Source organism: Equus caballus, chromosome 7, assembly GCF_041296265.1.
Source record: "Equus caballus isolate H_3958 breed thoroughbred chromosome 7, TB-T2T, whole genome shotgun sequence".
Classification (NCBI taxonomy): Eukaryota; Metazoa; Chordata; class Mammalia; order Perissodactyla; family Equidae; genus Equus; species Equus caballus.
Genome location: NC_091690.1, coordinates 37,712,239 through 37,736,929, shown reverse-complemented (window position 1 = coordinate 37,736,929; position 24,691 = coordinate 37,712,239). Strand labels below are relative to the sequence as shown.

Genomic DNA, 24,691 nt, shown 5'->3' with positions numbered 1-24,691 from the left:
TGAAGTTTGAACCAGGAATCCGAATTTTATTTTCTATTCCTGGCTCCTTCCCTCATTTCCTGTGGGAAACCTGCAAGTTACTAATGCTTCAAGGAGACAAAACTGGGATTAGATGAAGGTAAGCAGTTGTATTAAAAATAATCAGAGGCAGAGGTTACAGTTATAGACAAGTGGTGGGAGTTCAACATATACTTAGAAATCAGGAAACAGTATTAAAAATAGCTTGCTCTGAGGTTGTTCAGAACAATTTATGTTTAATCTGTTAGTTAATCAAAGATAGACCTCAATGCCTGGCTCTAGCTATACATATGTGTTGTGTGTGTATTATGTACCTTTATATCTACTGATTTATTTGGAAATTAGGACCAACTCTATTTACGATAACCAATGTATCAGTGGAAAATTATTAATTATTTGGGATCATGTTGTGGTATCTGATGTGTCTGGAGTTCCCAAATGAAACAGGGATTTTGTCATGGCTGCAAACGATGTACTCCAGAAATTCCAAACCACATAGCCTTTGCATCACTTTTTTGGTGGTGGTCGCAGTAGGGTTGTCAGCTGTATCTAGTAGAGAAGAGTTTGTGAAAGAAAAGACAAAACTTTGACCAATGGTGGCGTAATTACAGGAACAGAATAATAGCTTCCCCTTCCACCCAACCACTGCTGTATGAAAGCCCACGACTGGGTTCTAGTTTGGGGTCCCTGTTTTCCACTTTCTCGATAATACGGAAGAATTTGGGCCTTTGTTTTGGGGTCTCCAGTAGGTTGCCTTGGGCATGATCCGTATCAAGGGCAGCGAAACAAGAATTCTGCCCATGAACTCTGCCTCCGTCTTTTCTTAAGGATTGCATGTGTGGGCTCAGACAAACCGAAGTCTCCTCTAGAAACGCAGCCCCGATCCTGACTCACTAACCGGCTAGAGTCCAATATTCATAAAGCCCTTTGAGGACACTGGCTCACGAATGCCCTGCTCCTGCTCGCACGCACGCCCCTTCGTCCGCATGCCTCACGTCCTGTGTGTCAGTCTTTGTGAATGAATGATGTACACGCACTTGGAAAACTATGCTGCTCCTGGGAGGAGGGCAGGAGCGAGTGACCAAGTCCTCAAGAATGCGTGGAGAATCAAACGGACTTTCCCCAAATGGTCGAGGCAGCCTCTGCACCCAGCCTGCTCGCTTGTTCTGGGCCCTTCCCGCCCGAGCAGCAGGGCCCTGCGGCCCGCCAGCTCCGCGCACCGCTCCTCGGCGGCCGGGCATCAGGGCCTCGCCGGGAGCGGGGGCGGGCGCGGCTGACTCCGCCCGGCCTTCCTTTCGTTTTGGGCCACCACCGGCGATTGGTCGCGGGTCCTAGGCCCGGCCCCCGGGCCGCCCCCGCCCCTCGCTGCCCCCGCCCCTCCCTCCCCCCTGCTGAGATCCTGGGGGATGGGGGGGCGGGGGTGCCGGGCGCGCAGACCCAGCGGCCGAGGCTCGGCGCCGCGAGAAACGCCCTAAAGAGGGGAGGAGAGCGCGCGAGGGAGAGAGGGAGGGAGAGCTGCTCCGGAGAGCGAGACTGAGCTGCAGCAGCCTGCCGGCGGAGAGGAGGGAGCGGGGCGAGGACGAGAAGGAGGGAGCGGGCGAGGCGCAGGCGAGGCTGGGACCCGGGGCGCGCGCACTTTTCCGCAAAGTGCCAACTTCCCCGGAGAGAGTGCCGGGCGCGCACCTTCTGAGCGCGGGGGAAAGTCAGCAGAAATTTGAGATTTTAGGGAACAAAGTCGGATTCCCCCCGTCCCCTGTCCCCCTTTACTAGTCCCCATTAAAAAGAAAAACAACAAGAATAACAGCAAACTTGCTATAATCCTGTCTGTCCCCCACTCCTGGCACCATGAAGGCGGCCGTCGATCTCAAACCGACTCTCACCATCATCAAGACGGAAAAAGTCGATCTGGAGCTTTTCCCCTCCCCGGGTGAGTGGTGACTGTCTAGGCCCCCACCCCAGCTCTCGGCTAGGGGTCCCCTCCACTTCTCCCCTCCTTCGCTGTTCCCTTCCAGGCAGTGCGTTTTCTGCCTGAGCAGGGCGATGCTGGTGGCAGCTGGAGAGAGGTAGAGACAAGGAGGGAGGACTGTTGGTGGCCCAAGACCCGTGTTTGGGGGGTGGTATTTATTTTCACAGCTGTGTTTTTGTGAGTAGTGGGAAAAAGCTTATAGACTGTCCAGCACTCCCATTCCAGCTTTTTAATTTTTCCAAACGAGCGAGAACCCTCTGGCCTTATTCCTTAACGTTAGCGGGGGATGGACGCTGCTCAGAGGACATCATTCCTTGACCCTGCATCCCCCAGCGTTGGAGCTGGATGGAGGGCCCTGGGCAGTGAGAGCCGGAGCAGTGTCTAACTGGCTAGGCTTCAAGCACAGTTTCAAATGTTTTGCCTCCTGAGCTCTCCTGTCACATGTCCCTTTGCTATCCAGCTCCTCTTTTGTGAGTTGGGGGTAAGGAAATGGGAGGAGAACTGAAATTATCATCTTAAGTTGGGGAAATATCCGGATTCTATTCACGCAGGTTACGCACTTTACCCTTCTTTCTAATCTGCCATAAATCTGTCCTCGGGTACCAAAGATCTGTTAGAAGAGGGAGAATTCCTGACGCCAGACCTGAGTTTGGGTCTTTGGTTGGTGGTGTCATCCAGTTCTTTGATTTGAAGGATTCGAAGAAGAAAGGGATAGGAAAGAAATTTCATCTTTTTCTTAGACACAGATTTGAGTGTTAAGCAGTTTAGAGGAGTCTGGCTCTTTAGAACTCCTGGAATAAATGCACCTTGAGAGGAAAAGATGCTTTCTTTTAGGATAGGGAACTGCCAGTTATCCTTAGAGATTAGTGATTTGGAGGTAAAGATATAGAATGATGTAGAGAGAAGATGATTTCTGGAAAATAATTGCAGTAACATGTTGCTCTGTTGTATCTGATTATCAATAAGTTTAGCTGCTGCTCTCTGTGGTTAATACTTCTTTGCCTCTGGCATAATTAATTGCTTGTTTAACCCTTTCTTAATCTGTTTAAACTTTTGACACAAGCCAAGCTGGTGTTTTGTCATTTGGAGATACTTAAGAAATGTTAATAAAGAGACTTGGTCATGTCCTCTCCTTTTGACGCTCTAACATTCAACCCCGGTACTGCTGTGCACAAAGAAGTCTGAGCTTGTTTGTTGTCACAAGGATGACGATGGTGATGGTCAGAGTGCTGCTGAGATCAGCTAGAATGGTGGAGACAAATCAGGCACTTAGAGCTACAATGCAGAAATGATGTTGCTATGATGGTTGTGTTTGGGGGTTCAAGGAAGCCAGAATAAATTCTGTTAGTCACCGTTGATTTAAACTATATATCAATAAGTGAAAGGATAGGTCCCAGCAAAGATATAAACTCAGCTAATAGGTCCTTTCCCTAAGAATGGCTTGTTTATATGTGTGTTTATGGGGAAGAGATAGATTTGATCATCTGGGAAATATTGTGTCGATACGTCAGTCCACATACCTACAATGGATCTTGTGTGCTGGGAATGAAAAAGAACCCCTGGCAACATATGTTTTAGATCACAGTAAACAGCTGAAGCAATTTTTTTCTGGTAATTCAATATTAAATATTAGAGACTAGTATATGGTGCTGTTATTTGGGTTATTGATAAAAGAAAACCCTGGACAAGTAATTTTCCCATCTATAAAATGGGGACAGAAAGGCCCAATGCTACAGTCACTATCCATTATAATAAGCACCTTTACAGTACCTGTCTTTTTCAAAAAAGGTTCACTAGCCACTGATCAGGTTTTGTAAGTAACCTTCAATACAACAAAATTTCATTGGGTCAAAGAAATTGGGCAGCCTTTCACTATTCATTTTGAGATTTGATTTCTGGCACGATCTTGGGGAAAATAAAGAGAGAAACTTGAAAATATGTATAGAATATAATAACTAAGTTTTAGTTAATTTTTTTCTGGATGTTTAGTAGCATATATGTGAATATTATACCCATATCTCAGAGAGTGAAATAGAGGCACAGAGAGGGTAAGTCACTTACCTAAGAATATCTCGAGAGCCAGCGGCTGAAGTAAAATTATTCTGTGTTTCTTACTTCTCAGTATACGTTGCCTTGAGTAATACTGCAAGTTAACCTTTGAAAAGCACAGCAAAGAAACTTCAGTTGAGACTTAAACTTGCAGGTGCAAGGATGGAAAGAACACTGGCCAGCACTGCCTGCTTTTGACAATGGAAGGAGAAGACACTTGCTAAGTGGGGATTTGCTTTGCCTCTCAGCCCATATAGGACGTGTGTTTAAAGTTTAACTTCTCACAGCATGGCTTTATGTCCACAACTGTGACTTAAATATTTGTCAGAATGATTCTGTGGGTTGTTTAGTTTCTTATGTGTGGAGACAACTAGTTTGGGATCTTATCTGGTTTAAATCATTAAACCAGCTCCCCTCACCCCCTCCAACCCCTCCCAACATTTGAGAGCCAAAGAGAGGCAGTAGGGAGGTGTGCGTCAAAACAGGGATCCTGGGTGATTTGACTGTCTTATGGCTGGGACCAGATCAGGAAGCTTTGTTCCCTTTTATTCTAGATTGAGACCTCACAAGGTTTTTGATAGCTGTAAGAACCAAATTAACATATACTTCGAAATAACACTGGAATTGAATTTTCCTTGTAAGTGTAAAATTGGGTATACCATTTTGATTGCAATGTGCGATTGCAACTTCTCAGATCTTAAATGGGCTAAAACAAACAAAGCCACTGAGTGTCCATGGAGTTCCTTGCTGGTGTGGAGCTTGCTGAGAAGGGGTGGAGGCTGGGTGCCAAAGCAAATACATCCCCAAGCCGCTTAATTTTTCCTCTTCTTCCCCACGCCACCTTCTTGGTGAGGTGAGCACAATGCCCAGAGAGCGGGAGTTCTAACTCTGGATGTTTGCTCTTGTACCAGAATAAAAGGATCCTCCCCGCTCCGACCCCAGCAGAGGATGTCCATCGTCGGAGACCTGTGCTGTCTTTACGGATAGGAAGCAGCTTTGTCCTTCTCCCAGTCCCTTTGCTCAGTCTTTGTATCTTCATCAGTGTAGACAAGAAAGAAGGGCAGAGCTGCCCAGGCTATTAGGATCGCTCAGACCCCCATGTGCTTTCAGACCCCCATGGACCACACTCCATTAGTGACTAAAGAGCTCAGTGGTTCAGAGTAAGGACTCTGGAGCCGGCCTGTCTGGGTTTGAATCCCAGCTCTGCTACTTGCTAGCTGTGTGACTTTGGACAAACTACTTAATCTCTCTGTGCTCTAGCTCCTGCATCTCTAAAATGACTGTAATAATCATTCTACCTCGTAGGGTTGATATGAGAATTAAATCTGTTAATGTGTGCAAAATCTTAAAACAGTGCTGACCCATAATAAATTGTATTTAACAGTTAACTAGAAAACAAGTCAACAAAAAGTGACCCTGACCAGTGTAGAATTTACAGGGGCCCTTGAAATGTTTGATAGGAGGTATTGTTGTATTATTCACCTCCCGTCATCTCTTATTTGAGAGGGAAAGAAAAGTGAGAGAATGTTTTCACCTGCTTAGCTGAGACCTCATGCCGGTGGAGCTCTGTTCTGTGCTCCAGACAGCAAACACAGTGAGCCCGGTGACTTGCAGAGTGTCCGAGTAGCTCCAGGTTCAGACTGTCAGAGTTAAAGGCATAGGGATCAGTCATGTACTTTGGGTGATGGAGATTGTCAGTGCTACCTCAGAGCCAGAAGGACACCAAGACTAGGGGCAAGGAGGACATTTGCCGGGTTGATGAAAAAGTAGAGTTTTTCAATTATACAGAGTTGAGAAATGTATCATGTCCAGTTATTATAAAGAATCGCACATTTTATTTATTTATTTGGTTGGCAGAGCTTGCATTCCTGGCATTTTTGGTTAGTTTGTATTGCTGTTTTTTTGTCTGTGTAACTTTTTTCTTTCTTAAAGAGACCAGACCACCCTGTAGGAGGATCACCTCCCTCTAAGAGACAAACCAGCCCGTGGTCAACCTCCCAGAGCCCAGTTTGCTTTGGGCTCCATCAAAATCTCTGCAAAACCTGGAGCTGGTTAGTGTAGGTCAGGATTTTTCAGGAAAGCGAGGCTCCCTATTTCAAAGAGCACAGAGAACTCTACAATGGCTACAGTGGCTGTGCAATTAAAGATCTCTCTCTGGTTTGCAGAGTGGATAAGCCATGGCTGTGGTGGCATTCCGTGAGCTTGCACCGAAGGTAGATCCTTGCCATTCACAAATTATGGGGATATTTCTGAAACATGCATTGAGTGTGCACTATGTGCCAGGCCCTTTCACATAAAATAGCACTTCCACTTCACACTGACTCTGGGGTGTGGAGAGGTATTATTTTATCCATTTTTCAGATGAGGAAAATGGTATTCAGAGAGATGCATGATTGCCCAAGGCCACACGGTTAGAAACTTACACACTGATGAGCTGTTGCGGGCATTTTATCCCTAAAATAGAAGCACCATGTTATTCACAGAAACTCTGGACATTAAGAGAGGGGCGTATGAGAAGGCAGGGATGGTCGGTGCTTTGGGGGTTGAGGAGGTGCGGGGGCTCCCTGCCATCCTGCAGGACTCCTCTGAGCTTGGGGAAAGGGCCTGTTCCATGGGCTGTCTCCATGTGTGGCAGCCCAGATGTGTTGCTTTAGGAAGATGCTTGGAAGTACGAGCAGCGCTTGCCTCAGATCACCTGGCAGAGCACCAGGGTTCTTGGTTTTTCAATGTCTTCCAGATGTACTTCCTTCTCTCACAGGTGGGGAGGTGATTACGTGACCACTTCCAAGGTCACCTCCTTCCCGGAGCCTCCTATTGTGCCCGGTTTAGCTCTTTCGTTGCAGGCACTGCTCTCCATATAATCTCACTCACAATCTGGGTGACAAGAGACACAGATCAGCAACTAGTTCATTTTCTTAATACAGTTGTAGTTTAATTTTCCTGCAAAGAAGCCATAGGTACCTACATTTGCTGTCTACATAGCAGATAAGTTTTATTATTATTTTTTTGTCTAAAATTCAGTGTTTTCAAGTCCGTTTCATGGGTCAGGGCACATTGTTTGTAGTTATTCTGGCACAAAGAGGGAAGGCAAGTCCTGAAGTTCTACCTGTGCACCTGCCAGCCCTCCACGGCCCATGGCTCATAGAGAAACAAACAGGCACTCTGGCTACTTGTCTGTGGGTAAGGTATTGGCTCCTCTATCACTGCCTTATGGGGGGCGTTTTCTCCAAATAATTGATATCCTTGGGCTCACACAGTCATCACAGACAGGAATTTGTATATTAGCAACGTGGTCTCCGTGTTTTTTTCTGGCTGTTCCAGAATGAAATGTTGGCTCCATTTCCCTGCTTAGATGGAATCTCTGATGGGATTTGCCTCCATGTTCACAGAATTCTAGGTCTACCCTTTGCTTACAGCTGTTAAACTCTTCTTAACTCGGGGTTAGGAATGTCAAGGCAATTCCCAAATCTATCATTTTTACTTGTCATGTGTCCATAGCTACTTTTTGCTTTTTTCGGTTGGTTGAAGATATCTTTTTTTCAAAACATCAGTAGATGTTTTTCAAATTGTGTAAACAGGCTATTTCTACTTGGCTACTTTTCCAAAGCCCCGGATCTATCTGTGTTACCTTTTTCTTTTAATTGTGCAGTTTGTAGTCTCCACTGCAGATACAGAGAGAAACTGGTCTGTAGTGTAGGTTGCAATGGATCCAGTTTCACTGGCAGGGAGCCATGCTTACAGACACACTCAAAACATTGCTGTTCAAGCCATAAATATTTATTGATTATTTGGCCAACTTCATCATATTTACCAGGTGCTTTCCAGTTTCTGGTGCTTGAGTCCTAGCCTGTCACTGGACACTCGAAATGTGGCTTTTTTTTTTTTTTTTATCATCCTATCAGTTTTTTTCAGTTGTCCTTTTCTGTAGCATTTAGGTCTGTCTCTGAGAATTGTAAAATAATGACCCAGATGGTGCTTTAAGATCCAAAGGAGCATTGGAAAGTTTTAAGCTGTTCGATCTGAGTTCTTGATGGTGTATAGACAGGGAGATCACATAATTTACCATCCCATAGGGGACGCTTTTTAGAGTGCACTGTTAATAATTACACCAGAATGATAGACGTAAACTGGGACTCTGCCAGCAAACGAGGGTCACCCTACTTTGACACTGGATTTGGGTGATAATATGCTTTATAATATCTATTCTGAATGTCTAACCTTAGGGTTTAGAGCGTCCAAAGTAAGCTAACAGGACCAGATTAAGAGTTTGAAACAATTCAAGCTCTGTGTGGTTTCCCCCAACCATAAGTTATATTTTTAAATGTGTTTTTGACACATAATATAATATTTCTCAGTCCCTGAGAAACTAAAAATCAACCTCAAACAAGTTCACTTCAAGCATTTGAAACTTCTCGGTAGCTTTGGATTGGGTGGTTGTGTTAAGCTGTTGATTTTTGCTCTGCAAAGTTCTGGGGAGGAACTGTAAACTTTCTGCGTGTATTGTGTGTGTGAGAAAATGAACTTTGGAGGAGGGGGAAAATGTCATCATTGCACAAGTGAAGACAATTAAAATTTTTTGTTTTGTTTTAATGTTTATCCAAAATGAAAAGTTTTACTGTTGGGATCAAAAGGGGCAAAAAAAAAAACCCGAGAGATATTTTTTTTTTTTGTACCATTAAAGTGGGTAAAAGCAAAAACAAAAGTAAAAAGCCAGCCCTCAGTTCTTTAGGAGGGGACGAAGGGAATGGTGGAGATTCAATTGCAGCATCCATTTTGGCTAAAAAAGAAGAGAAAGAACGAATAATGATGACAGGAAAAGAGTCAGAAAGTGTGAAAGAACTAAGGAAAGAACAAAAGGAAATAATGAAAAAAAGGAATGAAGGAATTTAAGTGACATTCATAGACTTTTGGAAGAATCCTCCTGGGGACCAAGCATTGCACTTGGGTCGGATTCCAGTCTCAGGTGTCCAGGTGGGTAATTTTGGGTCTGTCGTCTCCATTCTTTGTCTGTGTAATCGTTTCTGAATACTTTAGGTCCCTCCTGGGTGTGTGGCTGGACAGGATGACTCTCAGATGAAATACTCCCTGTGCTCCAGGTGCTCCCATGGAGAATAGTGCAGGAGGACCGTTGTTTGAATTTATGGAAATGTATGTGGATCCAGGATTATTTATAGTTTGTCTGCCTTTTGGGCCCTTTCTTCCAACAGTTCTAGGCTAAAATAATTTCATGGGTCAACTTCCAGGAGGACATGGGTATTTCAGAAGCATTTGCAGGAGGCGAAAGAACAGGGAAAGGATTATTTAAGATATAGAGAAGAGCATGGGAAGGATGCTGACAGTTTGGAGTGAAAGAAAGGCTTACATAAATAGGAAGAAAAATACGTTGATTGTGGAAAGGGAAGAGAGAAGGAAGTGTGAGGCCAGGACCTACACGAGAGCATTCTGAATCTCAGGATGAATTTTGCCTCTGAAAGTAGGGAGATTTTAAGGACAGAGCAGTGTTATTGAATAGGCTTATGAGAGAAGTGAGGTTTTTTTTTTTGGCTAGCGTTACTTTACCTCCCACGCAGACTCTTAGTTGTTAAAACCTCTGTATCAGTTTATCAGAATAAGCGTTAAACCTCAGAGAAGATGACAAAATCAATCAGGTACATATTTTCAAAGTACAAATGGAAAATCAAGCATCTAAGTCAGGCAAGGGACCCTGAACCTGGTGAGTGTTTGTGAACTCCTGGTTTTGGAGTATTTAGGGACTCCTGCTATGTGCTGCGTATTGTATCTGCTCTCACTGAGTGACATTTCTGTGCAATTACAGTTTTGTGCCACGGTAATTCATTACTTATTATTCATGTCAAAATCAGAGTGTGTTATTGAGTCTGATTTTAAAATACTCTTTGGGAGTATCCATCACTGGAAGTTTTCAGTGGAAGAGTTTCCATGTGATGACTTCAAGTACTTCTTGTATTTATACGGTCTTCCTATCTATTTGATATTCCTTGCCTAAGATTTAAGTCAATTCTGCACATCATGCATAGGTTGTCTTATGTCATTGAGATACTAATTAAATGCATGGAATGCAGTGAGGATTCATGCATGATAGGGGCAGACATCAGCGTAGTAGGAATAAGTATTGTGTATAAAATAGGGTGTACACTCTGGGGGGCTCATCACTGGGTGGAGAGTCAGGTGGCCTGGATTCTGGCCATGGCTTTGCAACTGTTTGTCTACGTGACCTTGGACAAGTCACTTCGTTTTTCTGGACCTCATGTTCTTCATTGGTCAAATAAATTAACTAGAGCAGATGACCTATAAGGTTTCTCTAAACACTGACATTTTAGGACTCTATGTAACATTTAAAATAATAAGCCTTGGAGAGAGCATAGAATGTCATTCAAGAAGTAGGAAAAATGGGGATGTTTTTCTTCTGATCCCCAAATTCTGTTAATCACAATTCAATCATTGGGGGAATTTTGGATACATTCGTGAAGGTTAACTTTCAAGGAGAGAGATGTTAGAAATTGTTACCGGCCTTCCTTACAGTTGGAGCAACTGGGCACATTGTCTCAGGGGTGACACTGGACCAGGAGTCACACCTTCCTCTTGGTCTCCCTCCATGAAACAGCTTCCTTTTTCCATAAGCCTTTGCTACAGTTGCAGCGGAAGGCAGCTCCAGTGCGGGGTCTGGTCTGGAGGAAGGAGATGTAACTTAGGGGTCCGGTAGGTGAAGCAGCCAGCCCCAGCTGCATCCTCAGGGCTGAGCATGTGGTCTGAGCCGGGAGCTCACTTCATCTCAGCTGCCCCTTCTCAGTGCACTGCTCTGTGCATAAACACTCCCCTCCTGCAGCAGGAATGCATTCTGCTGAAAGCCACCTCAGAGCCTCTTCCTGACATCCCCAGAGTCAAGGCCCCTGCCTCCTGTTTGTGCAGAGGGAAGGGCCCAGGCACGCTTGCTCCTGGCTGCTCACGGAATGGCGTCTGCGTGGCAACCAGCTGACCCTTCCACAGGCGCAGGCTGCCTGGCAGAGTTGGGGGGCAGACAAGATACCTCCTGCTCTGGTTTCCTCAGCAGTTCAAAAAGCTACAAGTGTGTGTTGGGGTGTGGTAAGCACAGGCGCTTGCTTTCAAAGGCTGCTTGCGCAGCAGCGCAGGAGCATGGCCTGCACACAGTTGTTATCTGAAAATCATCTTCTTGATGTTATTTCTACATTTTGAGAAAGATCTGTCACAGTTACTCTTTTCTTCCAGAAGCAGAGACCTACGATCAGCCTGCCAGTTTTGGGGAAAAACAAAAAAAAAACTGCCATTGATAATAGGGTAGAGTCTGTCTACGGGGACTTATGTAGGCATTTCTCATTGCCATTCATTTTAACTTTTTATTTTGTTTTCTTTCTCTTCTATTAGTTGTTGTGTGCTAACTTATTAATGTGCTGAGAACCTCATTCTTTTACCCTAATCCCTAATAGCTGAGTATTATTCTCACTTCACAAATGAAGAAACTGAGAGGTTAAACAACTTGCCCAAGGTCACCCGGCTGATAGGGGGAGTCTAGATTCCAACCTAGCTCGAGCTAACTCTCAAGTTCTGTCTGTTGCCTTCAGAATTCTCGGAATTATTTGGATGTTTGTTGAATTTGGGGAAATGCTAGGGTTGGTTTGTGCGTGTCGTTTACCAGTTCACTTAATACTTGGTGATAATCTGGTAGCATTTTACAGTTGGCAGTGTAACTTCACCACACTGCGCCCCAAGGTAATGCTTAGAGTTATGGACATTTGGCACATGGGGAAGCTGCTGAGCAGCGATGCTAAATTTTTTTCCTAAGGGTACATGGTAAGTAAGTGAAGCTAGACTTCTCCAAAGCACCGGTGTTCATTCAGCCATGCACATTTTAAATATTTCTTTGATTTGATGAGTACACGGTGTGCTCACTTTAATAGTAATGATCGTAAACGTTGGTTTGTGATCAGAAGTGCACACAGGCACTCTCTTCTCTTTTGGTAGAGATAGATTCCACCACATATTTTATATGTGGATGGCGGGTCACGCCCAGCAGGCTAAGTATTGAGCGCTGAGTGGGTTGTACAGATAACTATGACATAGGATCTGGGGAATTTGCACAGCTTTCTGTGATGCCAAGCCACTGGCCAAACTTTAAGTAGGGTGGCAAGTTAGTTCCTTCTCAAGAAGTAAAAAAACGTGAGTTGCCCCACAGGCTACTAGACACATATGCAATTTCCTTCTGGGGTAGATTGATGTTGGACTGTGAGAAATATGTTTCTTTTTTAAATCTAAAGAGTTCTGAAAAGAATTCTTGTCCAACCTGTCTTTTCCTATGTTCAAATATATGGCATATTGCTTTGGTCTTCTGTGCCTCAGATTACCCCTTTTAGCAAATGAGATTCATTTTAATGACTAGCAGAAACTTCAGGTAGTTTCCTGAAGGAACACTTCAGGAAAAAAAATAAAACAAACCCCAAAAACCTTTGAATCTCATACTACATGTTATGGGAAAGAATTGTGCCAAAGAGGCGTCCAGGAGTTAATGACTCTTAGATGCGTGATATTTTTCCCCGGCTAGTTTCCATTTGGGGCAGGGGCGTTTGCTCTGGCACCAGGTATATACACTTGGAGTTTGGCAAAGTTATTTTAGATTATCCTCCTAATACAATGTGTTGCTCCTTAGCCATAAAAATAAGTTCGCTTTCCACTTGTTTTGGTCATTCTGGAAGCCAGAGCATTCCAAGGCCAATGACAGGTTGTTACACTGAGAAATCTCTCCTTGGCACGTTGCTGTTTCCTTGGGAGTGAGTGTAATCCTAAGTAGCCCGCAGTGCCCTTAGGGGCCTCTGGTTTATTGGGGAAGAGTAGGTGGGAATGGAAAGTAGAGGGTGGCACCCCGTTGCAGCAAACATGGAGATAATAGGTTTAAGTTTGACGTTTTGAATCTGGCCACTAACTTTACTGCTTGCCAGGCAGATTTAGTCTTGTAAAGCAAATCTTAGTGGGGCTGCAAGGTGTGTCTTCTCCTCAAGCCAGGGTTCAGGCCTCCGGCTTGGTGCCCTCCGCTTGTGAATAGTTTTGGTCAGGCCTAAGGAGTCCTTGGTCTTACCTTTTCCTGGCTTGAACATTTTCTATGCTGACAACTGGGCAGGTCCACCCATGGGTAGTCATCCTTTTACCTTCTGCCTGGTGTGAGACTCCGGATACTTGAGTCTGTTTTTACTCTGAGCTGCCAGATTATAGCCACCTCTCTACATCACCTCTGTGTTCTTCTGGAAGAAGGGTGCTTCTAGTGAGTGGACTGCCTTTCATTGGGAGAGAGTGGCAGAGTTAATGGCTTCACGATTAGAATGTCCTCTGGAGTCATTGGTGATGCAAGGAGTGTGATTAAATTAGGGGCGGTATGATACAGAGTGGCCATACTGAATACTTATGAGTTCTCTAACAGTGAGTCGTGCCTGTGCGCGCGTGCAGGAAATGCTTCCTTGGTTTCACATAAGATCAAGAGTTCAGTCTTACACCTTCCTCACCTCCTGATGGAAGCCAAACGTTCTTCAAAACTGCTAGGTGCCTGTTTTTGGTCTCTATCCATATCCATGCTCCAGTTTGGAGGAGTGAGGGACGTGAAGCTCATATTTATAGAGTACCCACTGTGGGCTCCTCAATGCACTTTACACAGGTAATCGCATTCTTCAAACAATTCCATGAGGTTGGTATTTTGTCTCATTTTGAAGATAAGCAATTGAGTCTCAGAAAGGCTGCAATAATTTCCCCAAGCCTGTTGAGCTTTCAAGTCAAATTTGAACTTAGATCTTCTGATTACAAAGTCCTACCAACTATTTCAAATCTGTTTGTAGAGAAATTTTGCTAACGTTCGCATCACAGGCTTTGATTCTTGGAACATCCTTCTGTGCGGTGTGCTCTTTTAGGCTTCTTGTTATTATCAGTGTAAGGAAGAAAACATTCAGTTTGTCTATAAATATCTACCATTGGGATGTGTTATAGAGAGGAAGCCAAAAAAAAAGTTCACATCATTTCCACTGTGCATTTTCAAATTCAAAATGGACAAATGAAAAGTGGCTAACTAAATTTACCAAACTTGCATACAGCACTGGTGCCTTGACCCCCATTTTCCAGATTGGGAAATCGAGGAATGAAGTCAGAGCTCCACCCGTGCTTGAGAATTCTCTAGGGAGGGGATATTCAGAGGCACAAGTCTGGGCCTTGAGGCCACTTGATGCAACAGGAATGTTTGTAGAAAAATAAATACACAGATGGAATGAATCAATGTGTACGTGTGGACCTGGAGTTAACCTCTGATTCAATTGGAGATTTTTTTTGTTGTAATAAAGTGTCTTTTTATTTCTGGATTTCTGAAGGCCTCTCTTAGGGGAGCTTTGTGGCTTTTCCATGCCCTCGCTCATACCCTCTGTGATGGATGGGCTAATGGGAGACATTTGAAATTCCAGTCTGGCTGCAGTGTCTCCAAAGGGTTTTGGGTGCTGGATGAACAAAACAGAGACTTTCTTTTTTAAATGAGATTGGGCCCTGGCGACTTGCTGCTTGCTGGGTTCCTGGGGTGTGATCAGTTGGTGCTACTCACAGGCGTGCTGCAGACAGCGAGCAGAGAGCGAAGATGAGTCTAGTCTCCAGTGGCCCCCAACGGCCTTGCTGTGTAAGAAGAGAATATTCTCAGTGTTTTTATGGGTAAACCAATTCCAAGGAATTGATATTGGAACTTTCAAAAGCTGGTGCGGGACACACATTAGGCTCCTCCTACACAAACCAGTCACAAGTTTATTTGTGAATCTTCTCGAAATTCCTGTTCTAGTGGAGCCTGAATGCAATTCACCTTTTTTAGTAATTGGTATTTGATTCTTCTTTTGGTCAGGTGGATATGTTTATGCCACAAGTTTCTTACCGTAATCTTAAGATAGAGATGGATTCATTTCCCTCTGTGGTAGAGGAAACCTCGAAGTCACAGAGAAGGGATTTCTATTTAGGTTGCTTCATAGAAAGTAATCTTTGTCCCCGAATCGCACAGCCTCTGCTTCATTATGTTTGTAATAATGATGTCCCTCCCTGCAGGTACCCTGGTGTCCTGGAAGGAGCAGGATTTGGAGATGAGACAGCCCTGGCTTTGAATTCAGGCTTTCTGCTTGCTAATTTGTCCTTAGGCAAAGTGTTTAATTTCCCTAAGCTTTCCCTTTCTAGTCCTTACAATGGAGAAAATAATACAGAGCTTTCAGGGCTATTGTAAGGATTTGAGATAATTCCTGTAAAATACTTTTCCGCTGCCACAGGGTCTCAATCAATGGTATTTGATCATTTTCTCCTAGGCCACCGTATTCTGTACAAGTGTTCTTTGCTGACAGAGCTGTTATTACTTCAGTGGTTGTTAAAACTGTGGTTACTGTTAACCTGGTTACAGAAAATTTTCCACTTGACACCCCCATAACCAAGTGGGCCAGAGCAGTCCCTGTGGCCAGTTACAATATTTTCTTCCTCTCACGCATACTTACCCAACTTGAGTTAAGGCTTTGGTCGCGTTTCCAACTCTGAGGCATTATTTTCAGGCATTGCCCCTTGCCACTCAACAAGGCCGCTTCTCGGAGTTGCTGTTATCAGGATGTAGAATTACTGTAATTGCTGAAGTACTCTCCTCTTTGCCCTGGAATCCTTTCTCTTCTGGGAGTGACCCAGGCATTGAGGTTTACTCCCTGTTAATAGAGCAAGCCAGGAGTAGAACTTACATTCTCCCAGCTGTCACTTCCTTAGCCAGGCTGCCTTCCCCATAAACGTGCTGTGAAGGTCCAGGTCTGTGAATCCATCTGGCATCCTCCTGAAGAGAACAAGCCTCCAAAATGGAAAAGCCCGCTGTCCTTTCTTTCTTCTCCACACCCCATCCCTTGTCCCCCAGCAAATGCCGATTAGACCTTCCCAGTTCTAGCAGACTTTCCCTAAAGTACTTTGTGACTGAAGACGTTTGTAGGATGCCAGTTGCCAATTGCAATGGTTGATTTACAGCCAGAATCTGGCACCTAGAAAAGGGGATCCTGTGTCTTTAAACAGCTGTGCGCCAGTGTGTGTAAATGTGCTTGCTAATCCAATGACTAATTCAGTATATTATAAAGCAGCAATGAGCAGGCTGCCAAGGCAGGGCTGCATCCCAACTGGAGTGGTGTGTAAGGCTCAGAGAATTATGTCTTGAATTCTGCCACACCACCCGGCCCTGGAATGGACTTGAAATTTCATCTATCATTTCCCTGAACCAGAGTCAGCACTTGCCTTCTCCTGGTTCCCATCCTGCTCTCCGCCTGCCCCCTCTCTTTCCTCCACTCTCCCTCCCTCTGTTCCTTGGGTCAGTTTATTTACTCATCTGAGGGTGGAGCTGTGCTCAGTCTGAGTCAGGGCTGGGGCACCAATCAGAACTGCTCTGGGGCATTCCAGGGGACAAAACTCATGATCCCTCTTGGAAAAGAATTTTCCAGAAGATCTCTTTTGGTCACAGTATTATGACTGCACCATTCTGCGTTCATGTCCAGTGAGCCTGGCCTGGAGTTTGCCTGAAGCCCTGGCCCTGTTCTACCTGCCCTTCCTTTGTCTCCCTCGAGGAGTTGGGAGAGAAACCTGCAGAAAGAGCTGGATCTCCGTGGAAACTTCTTTCCCGTGAAAGCCTTACACATAGAATATAAAATTGTAAATGTCGCTTTAAATGAGTGTTTGGGCAGTGTCTTCTGGGGACATCTTTGGGTTAGGGGAATTGGAGTATTCTGCTTGTCTCCTGAAGTCTGTGGCCCTCCCTCTCAGTCCCCACATAAGTGGTTCCAGAAGTTGTAGACACCAGGTGTCTGCCTCTGGACATAGATCTTACCCAGCTTCTCCCACGGACTCTCAGTGAGCGGAGCCTATCTGCCATCTCACAAGGCTTACAGAGGTCCCCCACTCTCCCGGTCTTCCGTCTCACTAATGCCGTCCATCTGTCATTAGAGTTGTCCTTGACACCTTGACCCCTTCCTCTCCCTCCCTACACTTGAGACGTCAGCAGGCTCTTTCCTCCCCCTTCTCCAGTGCTTCTGGAACCCAGCCACATCACTCAGTCTCCATTGCAAAACCTTTTGTCTTAGTCATCATCATAGCGCTCATCACGAGTTGTGTGTGTGTAGCTCTTGTTTGTGTGCTTATGTGGGCTTTGTTGTCTCCACTAGAAGGGAAACTCCAAGTGAAGGGGTCCCCTCTCCCAGTCATCAAGGTATTCCCATTGCTCGGCCCATAGCAGGTGGTTCACTAGCTCTTTTTAAAAAAAACAATTTATTGTTTTTTGTATTGCAATATGATTCACAGAACATGATATTTACCATTTTAAAGTGTACATTCAGTGGTTTTTAGTACATTCACAGAATTGTGCCACCATCACTGATATCTAGTTCCAGTACGTTTTCATCACCCCCAAATGAAACCCTATATCCATTGTAGCAGTTAGGAGCTCTTTTTGGATAAAGGAATGCTGATCAGGCTGTCCAGCAGGGGATGTGAGGAAGTGGACCCATGTTTCCTGACGAGAGCCCCCTCCCATTCTCCCCTGATGCTCCAAGCACATACCTGGGGAAGCTGCCTGCATCTCCCCCGTCTCTAAGGACTTTTTCAACCCCTGCACCCTCACCAGTGAGGCTCCAGCTTTCTGGTGGCTCCCTTGGTTGGGCTGCACTGTGTAGTGAGCTAGTGCACGTCTGTGCAGAGATAATGAGCGCTTTCACCAGCTGCATGCAGACCGTTCAGTCCGGGAGCTTGGGGCTGTGGTGGCTGCAATTTCCTAATGGCTTCCTGATGAGGCAGAGCCATTTATTAGCAGCGGATGAGGGCTGCAAGTCTCAGTCTCTCCCTTCCCCACCTGACGCAGGCAGATGGAGAGTGGCTTCTGCTCCCTCCCTCTTTTGCATTGATCACTTTTTCTCTGCTCTCCACCCATTGGCCTATCTCGCCCATTGATCTGGAGATTGGGTCTGACTGGCGACTTCTAAGCCTCTTGGGTTTGCCACTGGGAGGGGCATCTGATGCTGTCTACTCTGGGCCAGTGTGGGCGAGACTCTGGGGCAGCAGTGGGATTGTCAGAATGCCCAAGTCTGGGTGTTTGGGGCCATTAGGAGAGGCCCATTCTGAAGGGAGAGAAAAAAGCCTGTGGAGGCTCAAAGAGATTACAACTAAGTATATCTTTCCTTGAACCCTTAGTTCTTTGCACTCTAAATGCATTTGCATTTACAAGTGGAGCTGCTTGTACTGCTTCAGGACATGGCCTTTTTGAGTTAGACATATGGCCTCACTAATTGGATGCATCAGGTTCAGTTTACAGGCTGATGCCCCAGATTTTATGTTCTAGCTTTGTTAGAGGGGTTCATGTATCCCCTCCACCCTATCACTGTGTCTCCATTACCCTATTGGTATACCAGCAGGACTGGAATGGTGGTGGTGCAGAACCTTTGAATGACACGGTGTGATCTGTTTTCCAGTCAATGCTTTTTAATAAAGGTCAGTAGATCCCTGAAATTTACTGCTGACCTCACTCTTTCTGGATCCAAAGGAAGAGCCCCCTCTAATTTTAGAGCTGTTATACATAGTGGTATCATGCCGTTGACACTGGGTATTGAAGATTGCTTGCTTTATAATCCCAGTATTCCACTGGAATCTCTGCTTGAAGGAAACTCTTCTACTAGAGCGTGATCATTATTGAAAACTCATAACCTGGAGTGGGAACAGATAGCATCATGGGTCTGTAAAATCCCACATCATGTTTATCAGATCTTTGGATGGGTTGTTGTTCTGTGGTTCTTAGGAACTTGGGGAGAAGTAGTGTTTGTCCAGAATGATGAACCAGGGCTTGATAGAATCAAAGATATGAGGGAGAGCATCTCCCTCCCAATCCACTGCTGTAAGTAAACAGTAATGGTGTAGAAAAAAAATACTGGACAGGGAGTCAAGAGTCTAGAATTAGTAACCCTGTGACCAAGGGCAAGTTGATGTCACCTCCCTGAGCTTCATTTTCGCCATCAGTAAAAGAAAGGGTTTGAGCTAGATGACGTCTGAAGTCCCTTCTAATTCTGTGTTCCCGGAATAGTGCAGGACCCCTGCCCGGTGACAGTGCTCAGCTCCTCCCCCTCTCTACCGCAGCTTACTTTTCATTCATCTTATAATTATGTCGAGTTGCCAGGAAGGAGAACATCCCTCCAAGGAGTTGTTAAACTTTTATAGCAAATTCTGTAAATTCCTCTTTCCTGCTTTTTAGCCCTGGATAAGGCTTTATGCATCATATAGCCATAGTGAGGGCAGCCTATAGGAGAGGGACGAGGAAAAGTGTGAACATACGAGGAGAGCGCATGAGGTGACACTTACTGCCCAAGGCCATAAAAAAGGCCAGAGCTGAAGAGATATAGGGGCCAAAATTATAGATTAGGTAGGACTAAACAACCCTTGGCGCAGCCTCAGATGAGAGGGTTAGAAGTGAACCTAATGGTTTAGGGAGAGTAGCCATAACCCTTTGAAGCTCTCTCTCAGGGTCCTCAGTACCTCCTTGGCAGCTCAGGAAACTTGAACTGAGACTCTGAAATTATTACCTAAATCCCTTAAAGCAACAAGATTTCTGCCTCCTCATTAGGGACATGCATTTGGATTTACTGAACTGAGTGGGGCCTTTATTTCATGAGTTGTCGAACATTTAAAGCCTGATACTGTAAACTCCGGATGTTCCACGTTAGGGCAATGCCATGGGGTTTTGGTGCATTGAGCTGGTGTGCAGGCATTTTTGAAGACTGATAGGTTCAGAGAAGGACTGTCTCAAGTGCTTGCCCAACACACTATGGATGGGAAGTTTTGCTTCTCTCATGTCAGACTCCCTTCAGGGTGGCAATGTGTGTCTCGCTGCCTTCTCCCTACTCCTGCCATGTGGCTCCCACGTGGCTCTTTTGAATTACACTGGGACAATTCAGCAGGGCCCTTGGAGAAGAAGCGAATGCTTAGAGTACTGGGATGGGGGTGGGGGAGAAGTCAATGAAGCAGTGTTTGAAAGAGGTATTGGACCAAGTTTGGTGGCCCGCTCACCCGCTTAGATCTTCATAGTTTGGTCTATTTTGGGTGGTCAAATGTTTCACCTGGGTTTCAGTCTTCACCATCTGCTTAGAACAAAAGATATATAGGAGCGTTTGCTTGTCACGGCCTTGTACATGTTATCTCAGTTATCATGGTAATTCAAGTTTATTAGACTACCCTACAGATGGTCTGAACCCTGAATGCCTTGACTCCTGCACTTCTGAAGTCAGTGAAGAGAGTGTGTGGGTGGGGAAGGAACACAATGCATCACTTTTAACCATTCATTGATTGCGTTGGGCCCAGTCATGTCCAGCACTTGTCTGCTCTGTGCTTAAACTTTTAAATTATAAAACATTTAAGTGCTTGCCTCTAGTTCCCTTGGAATGTGGTGACGTTACCTGGGATATTCTCAAGGAGATACCTTAAGCTATTTAAATGAAAAGGAGGAAAATGATCATATTTAGGTTCCTTTCTACTTACTTAGCGCTGATTTTCCAGGAGCAAGGAGGGAAGTCAGTGTCAGGAACTTGTAGGCGTGAGTGGGAAGCGGAAGTTACTTCTCAGGTGATCTGTGTATTAAGCCCTGAATTTCTTGCCTTGGGAGAGTCCAGCTTTGCACTGAGACTGGAAGGCTGAACTGCATCCAGACGGTGCAGTTGCTTACTCTATCGGTTGCCTATTGATGCTGAGGGCTGTCTGTGGAAACTCACAGTGAAGGCTGGCCACAGGAGGACTGCCTGCAGAGCTCATGCCTGGGGGCCCCACCCCTTCTTCCCTGGCCCAGGCTCTGTTCGTTTTCAGATTGGGGACTATCACAGGCTTCTGTGACCACTGGTGGCCTCTTTAGTGAGCCTCTAGGAGCATTAAGAATATAAGTATCACAGTTGGGAAGGATTAAAATTGATTGTTACTCCAAAGTTATGTTAGGGCAAAAGATGACATTTCCAGAAAGTAGAGAAACTGTCCAAAGGGGCTGGAATAAAGGGGAGGCAGAGATCTTCATTGAGACATGAGGCACACATATCTGTGAATTTTAGTTCTTGGCTTCTTTATGCTAGCACCAAAGAAGTGAGGAGGGAACTTTTCTGTGGAAAAGCTCTTTCACATAAAGTGCCTCTAAACGTGTATAATTAACAGACCTGATGGAACTAGTGTTTCAGGAACCAGAGTTGACCTCCAAATCTACTGGTTAGTCACCCCTCTCCCCCTTCGTTTGACCCCTGTAGAGAGAGGCCTTAATTGCTCTGGGCTGGGCTGAGCTGCAGTTACATTTCTGACCCACCCCTTCTCAGTGATGGCTGTATTTTAACAGTAGGCAAGCAAACCTCTTCCCTTGGCTAAAGAGATCCTTTAGGCCAAGAAGAAACTATGCGAGCGAGAAAGGAGCCTGTTCCTAAGCAGGCAACATTCTTGGTGACCTCATCTTCCTCCCAACTGGGGTCCAGTTGGAGCTGTGCATACAGGGCAGACTTCCAGTTCCTCCTGTCTGGGACTAAGAGTGGCAGATATAAATAGACCAAGACTTTGTCTGTAGCCATTGTTCTCTAACTGCCCATTGTTTCTGGAAGCAAAGTGGCTGTAGCTCTTGAGCGTTCGGCTCTCTCTACCCCGCCCTCCCTCCCTCCCTCCTCCCTTTCTGTCTCTGTTTCTCTGTCTTTCTCTCACTGTCAGAGATCTGAATCCCAGCTCCGCCATTTCCCTCAGCCGCCTTTGCCATTGTCTGGAGCTTAAACTTGAGGGGAGGACGGGCGCCACAACAGGTAGATCAGCTGACTCCAGTGAAGCTTGTGTCCGAGTCTTTCTATGATATATTTGTGGTCAAGATGAGTATATGTGGATGCAATGATAGTAAAGTCGGGAGGATTTGTAACTGGTTGAACAACCGTACCCAAAGGGTCTTGATTAATGTGTCTGTGTCAGAATGATGCATGGTCTCTGGTGTTATGTTATGGGGCTCAGTGCTTGGTCATTGCCTTTCCAACGTTTTTATCAGGGGCTCAGATTAGAGAAGGATGCAGAAAGCATACTTAGTAAATTGCAGACAGTGCAAAGCTAATAGGATGAGGACAGATTCATGATATAGAAAAGACCTCTACACAAGGAAACATGGATCAGAACAAGGCGAAGCTTAATACGGATAAATGTAAAGCCCTACATTGAGGTTAATAAGATTCAGTCAACGGATGCAGAGCTGGCTCAACATCAGTTCCTACAGAGAAGGTCTGGCAGTGCGCTTTGAGTGGCTTTTGCAGTGTGGCTGTTAGAAAAATCAGTGTCAGCCTCCACCCACAGAAGTGCATGGAGCAGGCGATCATGTCAGGTTCTCATTTTACTCCTGAGAAGCATGGCGTCCACCTGCGAATGCTCAGGATGCTCCTTAGGAACACAGGAATGCAGGGCTGCCTCTGGGTGGAGGGACAGCCAAAACCACGGCATCGTAAGTGGTTGAAGGAACCAAGGAATTTTAAAACCTGGACAGAAGTGATGACAAAGGAGATGAGTGAAGCAGTTGAAAAGCTGATAGATGAGGAAAGGTTCAACTTTTGCTGTGCAGCTTCAACCAACAGGACTAGGGTCCATGGACAGGACTCATAGGGAGGCAGACTTTAACGCAATGTGTGTAATCATTTTAAAGTAATTATTGCAGTCCATAAGTGAAACTGAGTGGCTCAAAAAGTTGGAGCTCCTGAATGTCTTAGATGAGGCGTCGCAATGAAGTACCTCTGTGGGGCCTTTCTGGGAAGTGTGATGGTCGCCTCCAGGTCCTGCCCCACTTCTGATTGTTACTGCTCATGGGCAGGTGGCCCTTTGTCGATCTGGAAAGCTTGGGCTGGTTGTGTATGTCTAGCATGTTGCTTCAGTGCCTGCGGTTGGCATGTGGAGAACGTTTGTCCCTGTACTGGGAAAATGGACTTATACATTCTTACTTTGCATTGTGGTTTCCCTGGGCTGAAAACAGTTGCGCTGTGTGAATGTGTATGAGTATGCTTTTTCCTTCTCTGTCCAGATTTATTTATTAAAAGAAAAACACATCTGCATAAAAAAGCCTTAGAACACAGGAAGAATGTCCACTTTGTTTTCCTTTCTGTAGCACCAAGACTTGTGGGGTTTCAGCTTCCTCTGAGGGGTTTTTGAAGACTGGCTTTCATCTCAAACAAGGCTTTTTCCCACTGGAAAAAACGGTCTTTTTTTGGTTTAAAAATGTATTTATATAATGTATAAATAAATAAGAAAGTTGAGAGAGAATTTCCTTTCAAAATTTCTGGAAAAATGCTGCTTTCTGAACATCATTAATTGGGAGTGAGTTGCTAGCTCTTCCCAACTCGCTTCCACTTTGCCGTCTGTCTCTGTATCTGGTATAAATTTTCCAATTTTCTCTTTTTCTCCTTTCTCCTTTCATTCCCTCTGTTTCCTTCTCTGCTCTCCTTCCTTCTCAGTCTTCACTGCCAGCTCTTCTCCTCCGCCTCCTCTGCCAGCCCCTCCCTGCCTCCTCCCCCAGTGGACCCTGCCCCACTGTCCCAGACGTCTCCCGTCTTGCTCAGCCCCTGGCCCTTCTGCTTTTCCCGGGCTCGCCCTCAGCGCCGGAGCCCTGCCTGGAAGAGGCCTGTCTCTGTGTTTGTTTCCTGCGTGGGAGGGAGAGGCAGGCCTTGAGAAAACAGTTCAAAAGTGCAGAACAACTTTACCTCTTCCAGCCTAAATAAACGGGCTTCACTCCAATTGTTTGCCCAGATTTTTCCTTTGCCCATGGAGAAAACTCCTCAACCTCCACCTTGACCAGCCTGGCCTTCCTGGTGATCCTTGGGAACCCCCTCCATGCCCATCTTGCCCGCAGACCAAGTGCCAGGTGGGCGCTGAGCTAAGCATCTGTCTCCTCCGGTTCTGGGTCGCCGTGCGGTGGAGCCCGAAGTGCCGGTGCTGCAGCCACTCTCTGCAGAGTCCCAGGGATGGGGACGCTTCCCTTCTCTGGAAAGCACTTTCTCTATAGTGAAAATGATGGAGAAAAAGAAAAGAAATGTTCTTGTGTCCATCATTTCTGCCTCCCTGCCTTTTACCTCTGCTAATTGGTACAGGTAGAAAACACCTGGCTTTAGTGTCTGACGGTCTGGTTTTGAGTGCTGATTATATCACCTGACTGGCTTGATCATCTTGATTACATCACTTCAGTAACCTTTGGGAGCCTCGGTATCCTCACCTATCTGATGGAGAGAATTCTAAAAACTTGGTTTTTTTCAGGATCATATTAGAATAAGATTTAGAACATTTTCTAAAATGTAAAACTCTATTCAGATAGCAGTCCTGAAAATTATAGATGGGAATCAAGTGAAATTATAATAAGTTGGTTAGCCCAATTAACCAGCGTCTCCAGGATCTCAGAGAGTGACCCATCAAAGACTGATACGTAAACGAGAAGTAGTGGAAGCTGGGATAATAGAAAGAAGTAGGTTGTCAAATATTTTCCGTATTCTTCTTGACTGGGGTTATACTATGCCATGTTGGTACCAAAAGCATGATGACCCTGTCATGAGTGTTTTAGCTGAAGGCAGGGCAGGAGTTTGCCCTCACTCAGAAGTGTAAGATGTG

General features: G+C 45.4%; 1 protein-coding gene across 8 annotated transcripts in view; it reads left to right on the top strand.

Annotated features, from left to right (window-relative positions):
* Nucleotides 1-24,691, top strand: part of ETS1 (ETS proto-oncogene 1, transcription factor) — a 125,180-nt gene that overhangs the window by 58,497 nt on the left and 41,992 nt on the right. The window contains exon 1 of one of the 8 annotated variants that reach the window (XM_001505099.7): nt 1,406-1,945. The exons of 5 other annotated variants lie outside the window; for them this stretch is intronic. In XM_001505099.7, coding sequence (XP_001505149.1) covers nt 1,864-1,945 — 82 coding nt within the window. In that variant the 5' untranslated portion in view covers nt 1,406-1,863. Of the gene's footprint in view, nt 1-1,405; nt 1,946-8,752; nt 9,005-24,691 lie in introns of those variants that run through there. 2 more of the 8 variants (XM_005611706.4, XM_005611705.4) reach the window with 2 other exon arrangements.